This window comes from Felis catus, chromosome X (assembly GCF_018350175.1).
Source record: "Felis catus isolate Fca126 chromosome X, F.catus_Fca126_mat1.0, whole genome shotgun sequence".
In the NCBI taxonomy this organism is placed as follows: domain Eukaryota; kingdom Metazoa; phylum Chordata; class Mammalia; order Carnivora; family Felidae; genus Felis; species Felis catus.
Genome location: NC_058386.1, coordinates 76,370,634 through 76,390,316, shown reverse-complemented (window position 1 = coordinate 76,390,316; position 19,683 = coordinate 76,370,634). Strand labels below are relative to the sequence as shown.

The 19,683-nt window shown below is 36.6% G+C and overlaps 1 protein-coding gene across 5 annotated transcripts in view; it reads right to left on the bottom strand.

The window, feature by feature from the left end:
- Positions 1–19,683, bottom strand: part of DIAPH2 (diaphanous related formin 2) — a 1,008,663-nt gene that overhangs the window by 800,984 nt on the left and 187,996 nt on the right. For all 5 annotated transcript variants that reach the window (XM_023249470.2, XM_019824053.3, XM_023249471.2 and 2 more), the window contains one exon: positions 503–642. In XM_023249470.2, coding sequence (XP_023105238.1) covers positions 503–642 — 140 coding nt within the window. The remainder of the gene's footprint in view (positions 1–502; positions 643–19,683) is intronic.

The following is a 19,683-nucleotide window of genomic DNA, read 5'->3' as shown; positions in this document are numbered from 1 at the left end:
TATACTTAATTTGTTTTACAAATAAACATATAAAAATTGTTAATCTGTGCATACAAATTACTGAGTAACTGGATACTTAACTGTTTGACCCATGTTTTTTATAATCAAAGAGAAATTAAACATCCAAGTAATATTTGTGGGTGCATGGGTGGCTCAGTCAGTTAAGCATCTGACTTCAGGTCATGATCTTGTGGTTCTCTCTGCGCCCACCCCCCCGCCTGGCTCATACTCTGTCTCTGTCTCTCTCTCAAAAATAAACATTAAAAAATTTTAAACATCCAAAATAATATTTGTATGCTTAAAGTTGCACAATATTAGAAATCAGATTAACCATATTTTTTAAATATTTACAACCTTATACTCAAACATGGCTGTTTTATTAGCTAAATGAGAGTGTTGGTCAAAAAACCTTGAAGTTAAAATGATATAACTGATTGTATTCCTGACAATTATGTGCAGTACAAATTGTATAAATCATACCAAAGCAGTAAGAATCACCTACCTGACAGGATTGCTGGTTAAAGAAACCCTCAGAGATTCAAGGCAGTTAAGAAGTTTCTCATCTGAAATACCAGATCGTAATTCATGAACATATTCTTGTGAAGACAGGGTGCATTCATGTTTGCTGTTTTTCAGCCCTCCCTATTAAAAAAAAATACCATTTTAGACAGACAACAGGTTTTCAAAAAAACGTTTAAAATAAAATACACAGAAGATGTAAATATTTTACTATAGAAAAATGTGTGCACAGTGCAATTAACTTAAAAATTCTTGGTTATAGAACTGACATGGTAATATAATGTTATGTATATCTTAACAATCTCCTCATCCCCATTAAAAAAAATTACACTGTGATACTCATGGTCTGAACATGATATGGATTTGAGATAAACTGTCACTGAAAGATGCTTAAATTTGCAATCCAGACACTAGCATTAACGTTAGCTGGTCCTCCTAAACCCACAGGATAAACTTTTAGAAGTTATTTTATTAATTTTCTTAGTTAAGATGTTTATATTCTATTCCACAAAATATAGTGAATACAAGTTAACACAAAACATTATGTATCACCCAAATCTATTCAAATATATCAAAGAATTAGCCTACCTCCGAAAAGACATGAAAAGTTACTAAAATGTAAAACAATACAGTTTCCATTTAGCATGTTATTCAAATTAGTCTAAAGTATTCACTAATCCCAAACTGTTTCTTCCTATGTTACTCCCATGTTGTACATTAATCTTAAAATTCATTAAATGCATTTATCTTATAATGACTAGTTTTTACCTTAATTTCCAATATATATGGGGTTATTGCTAGAACTCATTACCTCATCGCTGCTCCTTAGCTTCATCATCTTGCTATAACTTTGTAAGCAGTTTGGGGAAAACACTGAGAGTAAAACCTCATCAACACATTCATGTACTAATAACTCACAGTTTCAAATTCTAGACATACATAATCATAAGTAACCCAATCCTATATTACAAGTGTATCCCCTGAATTAAAATTCTAGTTTGCACTGCCAATGAGAATGCAAACTGGTGCAGCCACATTGGAAAACAGTATTGAGGTTCCACAAAAACTTAAAAATAGAACTCCCTTATACCCCAACAATTGCACTACTAGGAATTTGTACAAAGGATAAAAAAATACTCATTCGAAAGGGCACATACACCCTAATGTTTATAACAGCACTATCAACAATGTCCAAATTGTGAAGAGCCCAAATGTCCATCAACAGACGAATAAAGAAGATGTGGTGTGTGTGTATGTGTGTGTATGCATCTCTGTGTGTGTGTGTAGACACACACACACACACACACACACACACACACATACACATATATACTGGAATATTACTTGGTGATCAAAAAGAATGAAATTGTGCCATTTACAACAAAGTGGATAGAACTACAGTATATTATGATGCCAAGCAAAATAAATCATACAAAGACAAATATATGATTTCACTCATGTGTAATTTAAGAAACGAAACAGATGAACATAGGGGAAGGGGAGCAAAAATAATATAAAAACAGAGGGAAACGAACCATGAGAGTCTTTTATTTATTTTTTTAATATGAAATTTGTTGTCAAATTGGTATCCCTACAACACCCAGTGCTCAACCCAACAGGTGTCCTCTGCAATACCCATCACTCACCCTCCCCTCCCTCCCACCACCCACCAAACCTCAGTTTGTTCTCAGTTTTTAAGAGTCTCTTATGTTTTGGCTCCCTCCCTCTAACCTTTTTTTTTTCCTTCCGCTCCCCCATGGTCTTCAGGTAAGTTTCTCAGGAGCCACATAAGAGTGAAAACATAAGGTATCTCTCTTTCTCTGTATGACTTATGTCACTTAGCATAACACTCTCCAGTTCCATCCACGCTGCTACAAAAGGCCATATTTCATTCTTTCTCATTGCCATGTAGTATTCCATTGTATATATAGACCACAAATTCTTTCTCCATTCATCAGTTGATGGACATTTAGGCTCTTTCCATAATTTGGCTATTGTTCAAAGTGCTGCTATAAACATTGGGGTACAAGTGTCCCTAAGCATCAGCACTCCTCTATCCATTAGGTAAATTCCTAGCACTACTATGGCTGGGTCATAGGATAGATCTATTTTTAATTTTTTGAGGAACCTCCACACTGTTTTCCAGAGTGTCTGCACCAGTTTGCATTCCCACCAATAGTGCAAGACGGTTCCTGTTTCTCCACATCCTCGCCAGCATCTATAGTCTCCTGATTTGTTCATTTTAGCTACTCTGACTGGCATGAGGTGGTATCTGAGTGTGGTTTTGATTTGTATTTCCCTGATGAGGAGCGATGTTGAGCATCTTTTCATGTGCTTGTCGGCCATATCAATGTCTTCTTTAGAGAAGGGTCTATTCATGTTTTCTGCCCATTTCTTCACTGGATTATTTGCTTTTCGGGTGTGGAGTGTGGTGAGCTCTTTACAGATTCTGGATACTAGCCCTTTGTCCGATATGTCATTTGCAAATATCTTTTCCCATTCCGTTGGTTGCCTATTAGTTTTGTTGATTGTTTCCTTTGCAGTGCATAAGCTTTTTATCTTCATGAGGTCCCAATAGTTCATTTGTGCTTTTAATTCCCTTGCCTTTGGGGATGTGTCAAGTAAGATATTGCTACGGCTCAGGTCACAGAGGTTTTTTTTTCCTGCTTTCTCCTCTAGGGTTTGGATGGTTTCCTGTCTCACATTCAGGTCCTTTATCCATTTTGAGTTTATTTTTGTGAATGGTGTGAGAAAGTGGTCTAGTTTCAACCTTCTGCATGTTGCTGTCCAGTTCTTCCAGCACCATTTGTTAAAGAGACTCTCTTTTTTCCATTGGATGTTCTTTCCTGCTTTGTCAAACATGAGTTGGCCATACATTTGTAGGTCTAATTCTGGAGTTTCTATTCTATTCCATTGGTCTGTATGTCTGTTCTTGTGCCAATACCATGCTGTCTTGATGATAACAGCTTTGGAGTACAGGCTAAAGTCTGGGATTGCGATACCTCCTGCTTTGGTCTTCTTTAAATTACTTTGGCTATTTGGGGCCTTTTATGGTTCCATACAAATTTTAGGATTGTTTGTTCTAGTTTCGAGAAGAATGCTGGTGCAATTTTGATTGGGATTGCATTGAATGTGTAGATAGCTTTGGGTAGTATTGACATTTTGACAATATTTATTCTTCTCATCCATGAGCACGGAATGTTTTCCCATTTATTTCTATCTTCTTCAATTTCCTTCATAAGCTTTCTATAGTTTTCATCATACACATCTTTTACATCTTTCATTGGGTTTATTCCTAGGTATTTTACACTTCTTGGTGCAATTGTGAATGGGATCAGTTTATTTATTCGTCTTTCTGTTGCTTCATTATTAGTGTATAAGAATGCAACTGATTTCTACACATTGATTTTGTATCCTGCAACTTTGCTGAATTCCTGTATCAGTTCTAGCAGACTTTTGATGGAGTCTATCAGGTTTTCCAGGTATAGTATCATAGCATCTGCAAAAAGTGAAAGCTTGACTTCATCTTTGCCAATTTTGATGCCTTTGATTTCCTTTTGTTGTCTGACTGCTGATGCTAGCACTTTCAGCACTATGTTAAACAACAGCAGTGAGTGTGGACATCCCTGTTGTGTTCCTGATCTCAGGGAGAAAGCTCTCAGTTTTTCCCCATTCAGGATGATATTAGCTGTGGGCTTTTGATAAATGGTTTTTATGATGTTTCAGTATGTTCCTTCCATCCCGCCTTTCTCGAGAGTTTTTATTAAGAAAGGATGCTGAATTTTGTCAAATGATTTTTTTGCATCGATTGCCAGGATTATATGCTTCTTATCTTTTCTTTTATTAATGTGATGTATGACATCGATTGATTTGGGAATGTCGAACCAGCCCTGAAGCCCAGGAATGAATCCCACTTGGTCATGGTGAATGATTCTTTTTATATGCTGTTGAATTCGATTGACTAGTATCTTATTGAGAATTTTTGCATCCATATTCATCAGGGATATTGCCCTGTAGTTCTCTTTATTTGTTGGGTCTCTGTCTGGTTTAGGAAGCAAAGTAATGCTGGCTTAATAGAATGAGTCTGGAAGTTTTCCTTACCTTCCCATTTTTTGGAACACCTTGAGAAGGATAGGTATTATCTCTGATTTAAATGTCTCATAGAATTCCCCTGGGAAGCCATCTGGTCCTGGACTCTTATTTGTTGGGAGATTTTTGATGACTGATTCAATTTCTTCGCTGCTGCTTATGGGTCTGTTCAAGCTTTCTATTTCCTCCTGATTGAGTTTTGGAAGTGTGTGGGTGTTTAGGAATTTGTCCATTTCTTCCAGGTTGTCCAGTTTGTTGGCATATAATGTTTCATAGTATTCGCTGATAATTGCTTGTATCTCTGAGGGATTGGTTGTAATAATTCAATTTTTCTTCATGATTTTATCTGTTTGAGTCCTCTCCCTTTTCTTTTTGAGAAGCCTGGCTAGATTCTATACTGTTTATTTCTGCTGTGATATTTATTATTTCTCTTCTTCTGCTGGGTTTGGGGTATCTTTGCTACTCTGCTTCTATTACCTTTAGGTGTGGTGTTAGATTTTTGTATTTGGGATTTTTCTTTTTTCTTGAGATAGGCCTGGATTGCAATGTATTTTCCTCTCAGGACTGCCTTCGCTGCATCCCAAAGCGTTTGGATTGTTGTATTTTCATTTAATATCTTTTCATATATTTTTTTTAATTTCTTCTCTAATTCCCTGGTTGACCCATTCATTCTTTAGTATGGTGTTCTTTAACCTCCCGGCTTTTGGACCATTTCCAGTCTTTTTCCTGTGGTTGATTTCAAGTTTCATAGCATTGTGGTCTGGAAATATGCATGGTATGATTTCAATTCTTTTGTATTTATTGAGGGCTGTTTTGTGACCCAGTATGCGATCTATTTTGGAGTATGTTCCACGTGTACTTGAGAAGAAAGTATATTCTTTTGCTTTGGGATGCAGAGTTCTAAATATATCTGTCAAGTCCATCTGATCCAATGTATCATTCAGGGCCCTTGTGTCTTTATTGATCCTGTGTCTAGATGATCTATCCATTGTTGTAAGTGGAGTATTAAAGTCCCCTGCAATGACCACATTCTTATCAATAAGGTTGCTTATGTTTGTGATTGTTTTATATTTTGGGGGGATCCCATATTCAGTGCATAGACATTTATAATTGTTAGCTCTTCCTGATGGATAGACCCTGTAATTATTATGTAACGCCCTTATTCATCTCTTGTTACAGACTTTAATTTAAAGTTTAGCTTGTCTGATATAAGTATGGCTACTCCAGCTGTCTTTTGACTTCCAGTAGCATGATAACTAGTTCTACATCCCCTCACTTTCAATCTGAAGGTGTCCTCAGGTCTAAAATGAGTTTCTTGTAGATAGAAAATAGATGGTCTTGTTTTTTAATCCATTCTGATACCCTATGTCTTTTGGTTGGAGCATTTAGTCCTTTTACATTCAGTGTTATTTTGAAAGATATGGGTTTAGAGTCATGGTGATGTCTGTAGGTCATGCTTGTAGTGATGTCTCTGGTACATTGTGGTCCTTGCAACATTTCACTCACAGAATTCTCCTTAGGATCTCTTGTAGGGCTGGTTTAGGGGTGATGAATTCCTTCAGTTTTTGTTTGTTTGGGAAGACCTTTATCTCTCCTTCTATTCTGAATGACAGACTTGCTGGATAACAGATTCGTGGCTGCATATTTTTTTCTGTTTGTCACATTGAAGATTTCCTGCCATTCCTTTCTGGCCTGCCAAGTTTCAGTAGATAGTTCTGCCACTAGTCTTATCGGTCTCCTTTTATATGGTAGAGCATGTTTATCCCTAGCTGCTTTCAGAATATTCTCTTTATCCTTGTATTTTGCCAGTTCCACTATGATATGTCATGCAGAAGATTGATTCAAATTACGGCTGAAGGGAGTCCTCTGTGCCTCTTAGATTTCAATGCCTTTTTCCTTCCCCAGATCAGGGAAGTTCTCAACTATGATTTGTTCAAGTACACCTTCAGCCCCTTTCTCTCTCTCTTCTATTTCAGGAATTCCTATGATATGGATATTGTTCATTTGACTGCATTACTTAGTTCTCTAATTCTCCCCTCATACTCCTGGATTTTTTTATCCCTCTTTTTCTCAGCTTCCTCTTTTTCCATAATTTTATCTTCTAATTCATCTATTCTCTCCTCTGCCTCTTCAATCCGAGCTGTGGTCACCTCCCATTTTATTTTGCACCTCATTTATAGCATTTTTTAGCTCCTCATGACTATTTCTTAGTCTCTTGATCTGTAGCAATAGATTCTCTGTTGTCCTCTATACTTTTTTCAAGCCCAGTGATTAATTTTATTACTATTATTCTAAATTCTTGTTCTGTCATATTGCTTAAATCATTTTTGATCAATTCATTAGCTGTCGCTACTTCCTGGAATTTCTTTGGAGGAGAATTTTTCCATTTCGTCATTTTGGATAGTCCCTGGCATGGCGCAGAACTTCAGGGCACTTCCCCTGTGGTTTCTGGAGTAAGTTGCATTGGTGGGTGGGGCCGCAGTCAGTCCTGATGTCTGCCCCCAGCCCACCACTGGGGCCACAGTCAGAGCCGTGTGTACCTTATCTTCCTCTCTCCCAGGGGCGGACTCACTGTGGCAGGACTCACTGTGGAGTGGTGTGGCCCCTGTCTGGGCTACTTGCACATTGCTAGGCTTGGTGCTGCTTCTATGGGATCTGGGGTATTAGCCAGGGTGGATCCACAAGGTGCACAGGGGCAGGAGGGGCAGGCTTAGCTCGCTTTGCTGTTGGTGGTCCCCTGCAGGAGGGGCCCTACAGCACCGGGAGGGAAGCAGGCAGACCAGTCAGAGAGATGGATCCACAGAAGCACAGCACTGGGTGTTTGCATGGTGCAAGCAAGTTCAGTGATGGGAACTGGTTCCCTTTGGGATTTCGGCTGGGGGATGAGAGAGGGAGATGGCATTTCCCAGCGCCTTTGTTCCCCCGAGCTGAGCTTTGTCTTACAGGGCTCAACAACTCTCCCTCCCAGTGTCCTCTCACCCTCCTGCTCTCTGAGCAGAGCTGTTGACTTATAACATTCCAGATGTTACGTCCCACTGGCTGTCAGAACTCAGAGTCCGGACCCTCCACTTTTGCAAGCCAGAGAGACTCGGGGTTTCCGCCTTGCCAGGTGGGCTGCCTTTCCACTGCCCCGGCTCCCTCCCACCAGCCTGCATAGTGAGCACCGCCTCTCAGCCCTTCCTACCCTCTTCCATGGGCCTCTTGTCTATGCTTGGCTCCAGAGAGTCCGTTCTTCTAGTCTTCTGGCAGTTTTTTGGGTTATTTAGGCAGATGTGGGTGGAATCTAAGTGATCAGCAGGACACGGTGAGCCCAGCATCCTCCTAGGCCACCATCTTTCAAGCTTACTTTTCCATAAGAGTCTTTTAAATACAAAGAACAAACTGAGGGTTGCTAGAGGGGAGTTAGGTGGGGGGATGGGCTAAATGGGTGATGGGCATTAAGGAGGTCACTTGTTGGGATGAGCACTGGGTGTTATATGTAAGTGATAAATCACTAAATTCTATTCCTGACATCATTATTACCCTACATATTAACTAACTTGGATTTAAGTAAAAATAAAACAAAAATTCTACTTTGAGTCCCATTTTCCAAGTTCATACTAATTACACTTAGTTTCTGTAAGTATCTAAGCTAGAATAAGGAAAGATTTGTTTTTTCCAATTTAGTAGAAGTCATATCATTAGAAGGTACAGAATTTAAAAAATAATGTGTATGGCACCTGGGTAGCTCGGTCAGTTGGGCATCTGACTTCGGTTCAGGTCATGATCTCATGGCTTGTGAGTTTGAGCCCCGTGTCGGGCTCTGTGCTGCCAGCTCAGAGCCTAGAGCCTGCTTTGGATTCTCTGTCTCCCTCTCTCTTTGCTCCTCCCCCATTCATGCTCTGTTTCTCTCAAAAATAAATAAACATCAAAAAAATTAGTGTTAATAATGAGAAATGGATTTCCTAGGTGTTTGTCTTTTATTGAGAATCATTCCTGAATATAGAAATTGTAGATCATTCTTAATGTCTGAATTGTTTTTAAATTCCACTGAATAGGAAGTAAATGTTTGAAGTCTGATAAAGTCTTTTATAGGGGAATCGTATTCCCTTATAGTGCTGCAGCACTATCACTACTATAATACTCAAGACATTGGGACAGAGGTCATTATTTGTGTCTATCACTCTTTGAGACACTGAACTCCATGTATGCTAAGAATCTAACACAGTGACTCAATTTAGTGAGCTTCAACAGAAGTGTAGTATTATTGAATCTGTCCATAACAATTACAGAACAATGCAATTTCATAATTTTAACCCAACTATTTTGTGTAGTGCACACTAACTTGATTTTTCTTTTTTTTAGTGTATACAGATATTTAAGAATTCTACTACCGAATGAATCATGACATAGATGGCAAAGTAAAACCATCATCATGAAATCATTTCCACATTTGTATAACTTATTTACCCAACTCTTAAGGCTGCAGATCCAAGTTAACATTTATAGCATGAAATGTTACAAGTCAGCAGTCACAGTCCACTTTCATATGATCCTCAAACTCATTGTCTTAATTAATGGATAATAAGACCCTACTAATCTTTCCCTGGAAGCTTGTACATGAGTTTATTACTGTAAATGACCTTTGTATTTGCTGTTTTCTATGCCTGAGGGATTCATACTCCTGACCTCTATATTGCTAACTCATCATCGAAGTCTCAGCCCAACATTCCTCTCCCCACCACTCTCATTATCATGTCATTTTTAATCTCATTTACAGTATTAACTCTATGTAGGTTTATATTGTTTAGCACTTTACTAGAATCTTGCCTACCTTATTCACCACTGTGTCTCCAGATTTTAACACAATGTCTAGCACATAGTAAGTACTCAGAACATATTTCTTAAATGAATGAATGAATGAATTAATTAATTAATTAATTAATGGTGAATAAACAAATGGGTTAATGTCTGATGAGTTTCAGCATGCTGAAACTTCAGAACTTAGTTTAGTTTTGCTTCACAATATTAGCCTTCTGAGATGTTACAATATATTCAGAAATGCAAGTGCAGAATACATAAGTTGAGACTATATATGGCATCCTACAAACAGCTCAAACTGCCATAGAGTTTGAATTGTGGCCTTCTTACTTACCTTCTAGGTAATTGTTGAGCAGGCTATTCAACTAATCTCTATAAACCTGTTTGCTCATCCACAATATAGGGTAATAAACACGGACCCCTCATGTTTATTATGAGGATTAAGTAAGACAAATCATATAAAGTGTTTAAAACATACATTCCATATGTGCTGTCTCAAAGACAAAGTAAACTTCTCAGAAATGGTTATTCCCTTCTTCTATATGGTCATGTCTGAGATATTCCTCATGGAACAAGTAAGACAGCCCCAAACCTTGGGAATCCCTATTCCTCCAAGTCTTAGAATCAGGTTTCATTAGGTAATTTAGGATACTTGGTGGTCATAAGGAGTGGAAGAAATCTAATGAAGCAATACAAAAAATAACCTTATAAAACAAATCCCTTTTACGAAGCTTTCAAGGGTCTTAACGTAAGTTCATATTTGAAGATTATGAAAACATAATAGCATATCAAGGAGGGGATTATGCTTAAATATCAGCTCTTCTAACAGCCTCATTACAGAAATAATCAAGGTGACTGTCCAAGTTCACAAATTCGTGAGTTTGCAAGAATAAAACACTAATATTCTGGTGCCCAGGTTACTCGTTTTCCAAATATATGTCATTTTCTGAATGTCACTTTTTGAATAAAAAATTGAAGTTACAAGTATTTAATTCTGAAATCTCTATTAAAAATGCCAAGGTATCTTCAACACAACCAATATGGTGCAAAATAATGTTCAAGAAATCACCTAAAAACAAAACAGTGCAATAGATTAAACTAATTCTCACTATATTTAATAGGGCTGTCATACAAGAATGACTTATTATTAACACACTGTTCTGATACTGAACAAAGGAAACAACTAGATAATGCAGAGATAATAATGGAAATTTTAATTAGGTGCTCTGTATGAGATTAATGAATATTACCACTGTGCCCGTTTGATCTTTAAAAAATAATGCAAAGCTAGCAATTATCATACATCATGCTTTTCCAAAGCTAGGCTAACAAAAAGCTTCCCTAAATTGAAACCATTCCTTAATTTGAAAATCATTAAGATAGAGATACTTGTCAATGTGACTATGCTTGTATTTTCTAAGATACCACAAACACAAATACACACACACACACACACACACACACACACACACACACACATACTGTGGGCCACTTTAATAATTACATTCTGTTAACTCTGACATCAAATGCCAGTATCAAAACCAAATAAATAATATTCCAAAAAGAACATTTTAGGTTTGCATAGGATATACTACTTGATATTTTGTATTTATAAGTTTTTATTTTAATTCCAATTAGTAAGTATACAGTGTTATATTATTATAGGTGTACACCATGGTAATTCCATACTTCAATAAAACACTCTGTGCTCATCCCAACAAGTGCACTCCTTAGTCCCCATTACCTATGTAACCCATCTCCCTGCCTCTGGTAGCCATCCCTTCCCTGTAATTAAAAGTCTGTTGCTTGATTTGCCTCTCTCATTCTCTCTTATTTTTTTCTCTATTGCTTGTTTGTTTTGTATCTTAAATGCCACATGAATGAAATGACATGATATCTGTCCTTCACTAACTGGCTTATTTCACTTAGCATAATACTCTCTAGCTCTATCCATGTCACTGCAAAGGCAAGATTTCATTCTTTTTTATGGCGGAGTAATTTTCCATTGTAAATATATGCACCACATCTTCTTTATCCATTAGTCAGCTGATGGACACTTGGGCTATTTCCATAATTTGGCTATTGTAAATAATGTTACTGTAAACATAGGAGTGCATATATACATTTGAATCAATATTTTTGAATTCTTTGGGTAAATATACTAAGTAGTGCAATTGCTGCATCATAGGATAGTTCTATCTTTAACTTTTTGAGGAAACTCCATACTGTTTTCCAGAGTGAAGGCAACAATTTACATTCCCACCAACAGTGGAAGAGGGTTCCCATTTCTCCACAACCTTGCCAACACCTGTTGTTTCTTGTGCTTCTCACAGGTGTGAGGTGATATCACATTATACTTTTCATTTGCATTTCCCTGATGATCAGTGATGCTGAGCATCTTTTCTGGGTCTGTTGGCCATCTGTAAGTCTTCTTTGAAAAAATGTATATTCATGCTTTCTACGATTTTTTAACTGGATCATTTGATTTTTGAGTGTTGAGTTTTATAAGTTCTTTATTATAGATTTTGGATACTATCCCTTTAAGTTCTTTACAGATTTTGGATACTAACCCTTTATTAGATATGCCATTTACACATATATTCTCCCACTCAATAGGTTCTCTTTTAGTTCTGTTGTTTCCTTAACAGTGCAGAAGCTTTTATTGTGGTGTAGTCCCAATAGTTTATTTTTGCTTTTGTTTCCCTTGCCGCAGGAGATACATCTAGAAAGAAGTTACTACGGCCAATGTCAAAGAAGTTACTGCCTGTGTTCTTCTCTAGGATTTTTATGGTTTCAGGTCTCACATTTAGGTCTTTGATCCACTTTGAATTTGTTTTTGTGTATGCTGTAAGAAAGTGGTCCTGTCTCACTCTTTTGCATGTTGCTGTACAGTTTCCCAAACATAATTGTCAAAGACACTGTCTTTTTCCCATTGAATAGTCTTTCTGGCTTTGTCAAAGATTAATTGGCCATATAATTGTAGATTCACTTCTGAGTTTTCAATTCTGTTCTATTGTTCTTTCTGTCTGTTTTTTTGTGCTGGTACCTTACTACCTTGATTACTACAGCTTTGTAATATAACTTGGAAGTCCGGAATTGTGATGCCTGAAGCTTTGCTTTTCATTTTAAACATTGCTTTGGCTGTTACAGGTCTTTTGTGGTTCCATACAAATTTTAGGATTGGTGGTTCTAGCTCTCTGAAAACAGCCAGTGGTATTTAGATAGGGATTGCAATAAATGTGTAGACTGCTTTGGGTACTATAGACATTTTAACACTATTTGCTCTTCTAATTCATGAGCATGGAATGTCTCTCCATTTCTTTGTGTCCTCTTGAATTTCTTTGATCAGTTTTTATATAGTTTTCAGAGTACAGGTCTTTCACCTCTTAGATTAGGTTTATTCCTAGGTATCTTATTATTTTGGGTACAATTGTAAATGGGGTTGTTCAGTAAAAGTTTTACTTCTTCCTAACCAATTTGGATGCCTTTTATCTCTTTTTGTTGTGTGATTGTTGTGGCTAGGACTTCCAGTACTATGTTGAATAAAAGTAGTGAGTAATGGACATCCTTGTCTTCTTCCTGACCTTAGGAGAAAAGCTCTCCATTTTTCCCCATTAAGGATGATGTTAGATGTGGGTTTTTCATAGATGAACTTTATTATGTTGAGGTATGTTCCCTCTAATCCTACTCTGTTGAGGGTTTTTATCATATATGGATGTTGTACTTTGTCAAATGCTTTTTCTGCATCTATTGAAATGATCATATGGTTCTTATCCTTTCATTTATTGATGTGATGTATCACATTGATTGACTTATGAATACTGAACCACCATTCCAGCCTAGGAATAAACCCACTTGATCATGTGAATCATTTTTTTTAGTTCATTGCTGAATTGGATTTGCTAGTATTTTATTAAGAAATTTGGCATTGATATTCATCAGGATATTGGCCTATAGCTTTCTTTTTCTGTGGTGTCTTCATCTTGTGTTGGTATGAGAAAGATTTTATTTTTAATGGGCTTATATTTTGCTCAAATTTGAGAAAATGTCAGTAGAAGGCGCTGGAAAGATTTAGGCGGTGGAGTGACATATATATATATATCTGTATTCTAAATGATGGGGTGGACAGGGAGGTAGAAAATCAGCTGGGGGAGATAATGGAAGCAGATTTGACTCTTTTAAATTCATCAGGGAAGCATATGATGATGTGCTATAAATGCTGCAGTAGATTAGAGATTCATTTAGGACATACACTTATTTTACCTAGGTAAGTGAATGAGGATGCTGGGCTAGGTAAGACAGAAAAACTAAAATGTTAATCAGGTTTAAGCAACCCCTCTGAGCTCAGTGATATTGTTACCTTCATTTTTACAGAACAGGAAACTGAGGCTTAGAATACTTGGGCAAGACCAGATTACTAGTAAGTGGTAGAATTTGATCCCAAGTCTCTCTGACTCTGAGGCCCGTGTGCTTAAGCACTAAGCAACTCAGCCCCCAAATTAGTATTGATAAATTTGAATTCAAGATAAATTCCCATACAGATAAACTCCTAATAGTGCAATTTCTGTGTTGTAGGGTAGTTATACTTTTATCTAATTTTTTTTTACATTTATTTATTTTTGAGACACAGAGAAAGACAGAGCACAAGCTGCGGATGGGCAGAGAGAGAGGGAGACACAGAATCTGAAGCAGGCTCCAGGCTCTGAGCTGTCAGCACAGAGCCTGACACAAGGCTCAAACTCACAAATCACAAGATCCTGATCTGATCCAAAGTCTGACGCTCAACCGACTGAGCTACCCAGGTTCCCCTAAGGTAGTTCTATTTTTAACTTTTTGAGCAATTGCCCTACTAGGAATTTATCCAAAGAATACAAAAATTCTGATTCAAAGGGGTACATGCACCCCAATATTTATAGCAGCACTATCAACAATAACCAAATTATGGAAAAAGCCCAAATGTCCATCAACTGATGAATGGATAAAGAAGATGTAGTGTGTGTGTGTGTGTGTGTGTGTGTGTGTGTGCGCAATGGAATACTACTCAGCAATGAAAAAGAATGAAATCCTGCCATTTACAACAATGTGGATGGACTAGACAGAATTATGCTAAGTGAAATAAGTCAGAGAAAGACAGATAACAGGATTTTACTCATATGTAGAATTTGAGAAACACAAAGATGAACATAGGGGAAGAGAAGGAAAAATAAGATAAAAACAGAGAGGGATACAAACCATAAGAGACTCTTAAATACAGAGAACTGAAGGTTTCTGGAGGGCTGGTGGGGAGATGGGCTAAATGGGTGGTGGGCATTAAGGAGGGTGCTTTTCAGGATGATCATTGGATGTCATATGTAAGCAATGAATCACTGGGTTCTACTCTTGTAGCCAAGACTACACTGTATGTTATCTAACTTGAATTTTAAAATTTTAAGAAAATCAGGGAAGTGTTTACATTTAAAAGCAGATAGGAGGAAGGACAAACTACAGTATTTTAGAGATAGACAACAGTGAGAGGGAGAGGATATTTTAATTTGTATATATGCACCTGAACACTCAATTTTGCCTTTATGTGATCTGATCTCTAAAAAATTATCACACCATTAATAGTGACAGATTTTACAATAAAATCAACTAGTCCATAAATGTTCAGTGTATTTAAAGATATTGATACATTTGGGATAAAATAGTACTTTTGTAAGACAGTCTTCTGGTTGGTGTTTAAAAGAAGAATTTGTTTACATTAGTATATGTAAATTCTAAAAATACTTGAAGCTGATCTTTCTTGGTTTCATTTCAATAAACTGACTTTATCTAGCCACATCAAACATTTGTATATTTTTAATGGTAATGATGGATTTATGCATTATTCAAGCTTTTTGTGATAAATAATCTATGCTGCATGAAAACAAATTCTATTTTTCAAATAGTATACAAAGAATATCACAAAATACCTCTTGCTCAAAGCCATAGCCTAACTTGAAAGAACAAGCTGATGAGAATGCCGAGCTAGTACTTGAGCATGCAGTCTTCATAGGGTTTTTTATAAAAGTATAAACAATGTTCTGGCTCAAAAGGACCACATATCATGTAGCAGTTAGAGGTTACGCCAATAGAAGCAGCAGTATAATTTTACCCAATATGATGGCATTACTTTCATAGATTACCAACCATTTTTGCTGGTAGCATTCTTACCTCTAAAGCCCTAAGTTGTGAATATGAACATAAGAAAACACATATTCTTGTTTAATCAAAATGATTATTCTAAAAATAATTTTACTTCGTGTTCCACATTTGATGTTTTATTATTTCAGCATGTCATCTATTTCTTAGAGAGGAAATTAATATAATCTAACACTTCAACACACACACACATACACACACACACACACACACACACACACACATACACACACACATCTCTAAAAGGTTTCATTTCCTTCTATTGCTACCCAAAGTAAAATGTCGATGTTAAATATCCTCAATAGTTAAGATAATGAGTAATGTCTTTATAAACCTCCTTCACAAAAAGAATGAATCTTTCAACCTATCAAATATATTCAGAGAGGGATTTGTACAGCAAAGAATAAAAAGTACAATTTGTGGGTAACGATTAAGTATATCTTTACAAATAAAACAATTTAGACTATACAGCCCTGACATCAGTCAGAGGGCTTTGTTGCCAATTCATATTCATTTAAACAACACAAAGCAAAACAACAAAAAAATCTCAGCCATCTGGAACTCAGTAGGTTAATGCACTATTTTGACATTTCCAACTAGTACAACTAAGGGTAAAATACTTTCAAAAGAAGAAGCTGCTATGTGTCTTTAGGAAAAATAAGGGATCTTCCAAAAACAAAAAACCTTAAGATTTCTTATGCTTCTTCAAAAGTTGTGACTTGTCACTTGCAAGTATTAATAATTTTATGCAGATCCACTTAGTCAAAAATATAAGAGTTTGTAGGAAGAGTAAGACATTATCCTAAACACTGAGAAGAACGGGAACATGCATTAAAGTTTCTGTCTGGCAAGATATATTCATGCAATATCAAAGTCTGATCTCATCTCTAATAGCATGCATACTCATAAATTGCATTTATATACAAAACTAACACATTATAATTTATTTACTTGCTTAATATAATGGGAGGAAACTAACTTTGGAGTCATTGAGATTTGGTTTTCAATCCAGAATCTGCTACTTAAAACTGTACTGTGGTGCCTGGGTGGCTCTCAGTCAATTAAGTGTCTGACTTCGGCTCAGGTCATGATCTCACAGATCATGAGTTCAAGCCCTGTGCTGTTAGCAAAGAGCCTGCTTGGAATTCTCTTTCTCTCCCTCTCTCTCTGCCCCTCCCCCCACAAAATAAACTTTAATAAAAGGAATGTTTAAGTGTACAAGTAACAATTTTTCAGAGTTTATTATGTCTTAAAAATTCTTTTGAGGATTTAAATATAAATAAATGTAAAGTGTCTAGCACTATGCCTTGCATATAACTAGCTACACAATGGATATTTATTACCAACTACCTTTTATAAAAATTTTTAAGTATTGTTGACATACACTTCCAATAATTTCAGGTTAACATCTAATTTCTTGAGTGTACTATGTGCTGTGCTCACTCTGGCAGTACATATACTAAAATTCAGTGTACCATGTGCCACTCACTGTACTAACAACTCACTTTACATTTATTATCCTAATCCTTATCAACAACTCTGCAAAGCAGTAATTATCCCCAATTTACAAATGAGAAAATTGAAGCTCACAAAAGAAATTTATCTGAGGTCACACAGCTAGTAAGCAGTAGGGATTCAAACTCTGGTCTATTTGAAGTCCTTGCTGGGGCCTACAAAGTCCTGTGAAATTTTGCCCCTTCCTACCTTTTACAAATTCATCTGACTCCATCCACCATCCCTATTCACTACTCTCCAACAATACTGGTCCCTTATCTGGCACTCAAATGTTCTAAGCTCATTCCCACATTAAGGCCTTCAAAAGTATTCTTCCCCTATGCTCTTGGAAAGCTCTTTTCCTGAATTTGTGCATGGTTGTCTCCTTCCCATTATTCAAATACCACCTGCTCACATAAGACTTCAATTACTCTGCTATAAGATGCATCCCACCATTAAAATAGCATGCCACAACAACCACCTCACTCTGTTTTAGTCTTTTGGGGGCTCTTTCTACAGACTGGCATTTTCTTTGTTTTCTCATCTACCCAGTGAGAACAAACTTCTCACCTTCAGTCAGATTCTCTTACTTTTAGAAGGCTATACCCTCCATGAGTCCTGGAAACAACTCTCTCAATTCCTAATGTTACACAAAACTGCAAATCAATCCTCATTTTTCATCACACTGAGACCCATAAATCAGTCCATTTGATCTGTCTGGTCTCCCGATCAGTAAACATCTCACATATATCATTTTAGATAAGCAGAAGGTATTGTGGGAGATTGTTAGACTAGCTTGCCAATTAAAACAACACCAGTAATAGTAAGGAGGCAGTGTGCTAAAGAGGGATACTTACTCAAGTAGATATTATAGCACTTAGACTTTAAGCTTTGTTCAATCACTGGTTGCTTTGTGCCATTAGACACACGAAGGTTCTGTGGGTGAATCTGTTCCCTCCCCTTATGAAAATGAGGTTGTTAGGCTAGAAGACTATCTCTAAGGTTATGTGCACATTAAACATTCCAGAGTGTGGGGATAAAATAAGAATTAAAGATATTATGTGAGGACTTTAAAAAAGAGTGGCCCCAATCAAAACAAAAAAAATGGAGAAGTACACACATCCCTGAAAGCCTAATTTATCCCCAAAAGTGATATTGCATTGAGACTCTGAATTGCCAAAATTTCACTTTCTTCTTTGACCCTGCATAGATACCAAGAGGTAAAGATATTACTGACTCTCAAGATTACTTACTGCTCCATCATCAGTCTCCTAACTCTTTACTTCATCCACCAGCCACTGTAAGTTTTACTCATTGAGCAAACTTCCTCAAGGGCAGTAATTTTTTTGTCATGATTTACATATTTTTTAAGAAAATATATATTACTCAGCATGTGATATACTTTCTCTTACTAAAACTTTAAAAAATCCTAGGGTTGGTAGAGGAGCTTCTTTGCTCCCATATATTTGTCATTTACTGAAGCACACAAATCTCAATGGGGGGGAATCTTTTTATAAGAAATATCATAGAGATGAGTACATTTATTGATGTATATCTCACAACTAATTTGTGACAATTCAGACAATATGGTATGTGCCATCACCACTAAATATGGTAAAAAGATTTAAACTATTTTGAAATATTAATGACATTCTAAAGCATTCAAAACCAAGGTATTTCTCTCGGAATACTAAAAATTTCTGCACACCCATTATCAAACTGGCTGTCTCTGAAAACAAAATGAAACAAAAATTAAAGGTCAAAAGTTCTACTTGCATCCCAGAAAATAATTACTGCTATGGCTTTACACAAAGCATAAGTTCTTGGTGATCAAAACAGAACCACTTTAAAATATCTAGACCCAGTATAGCCTGTATATCAGAAATGTGAATCCTTTTTCTTTTTTAATGTGTATTTATTCTTGAGAGAGAGAGACAGAGTGTGAATGGGGGAGGGGCAGAGAGAGAGAGAGAGAGAGAGAGAGAGAGAGAGAGACAAAATCTGAGGTAGGCTCCAGGTTCTGAGCTATCAGCACAGAGCCCAACATGAGTCTCAAACTCACCAACTGTAAGATCATGACCTGAGCCAAAGTTGGACACTTAACTGACTGAGCCACCTAGGTGCCCCCAGAAATGTGAATCTTGAAGACTGATGAATGCTTCGAGTTCTTGGAAGAGTGTGGTGGACACATGAAATATTATTTTTATCTAATATATTGTTTCAAAGAACATTGTAACTCCTGCGGTATAGTAATTTCGTGGAAGCAGATGACCTTTATGTATTGCTTTTTACTTCACCCGTAATTTCTTCATTAAATATTTACTAAGCAGCTACTGTGTGTGAGACACCAGGTATACAAAATGTCTAAGACACAGCCCCCATCCTCAAGAAGCCCAAAGTCAGACTGAGCAGTATTTTCTCTACCAGGAGAATTTTTAATGAAAATTTCCAAATGAGGCTTAGTGATTATTTAAATGTGTCAATGAAATATTCGACTCACTCCAAGATTTCAACTATTTTTAGAAAATACTCATCCTGATTTGAAAAAGTGAGATCAATTTATAGACAGAAGTTTGCCAAATTAAGAAAAAATATTGACTG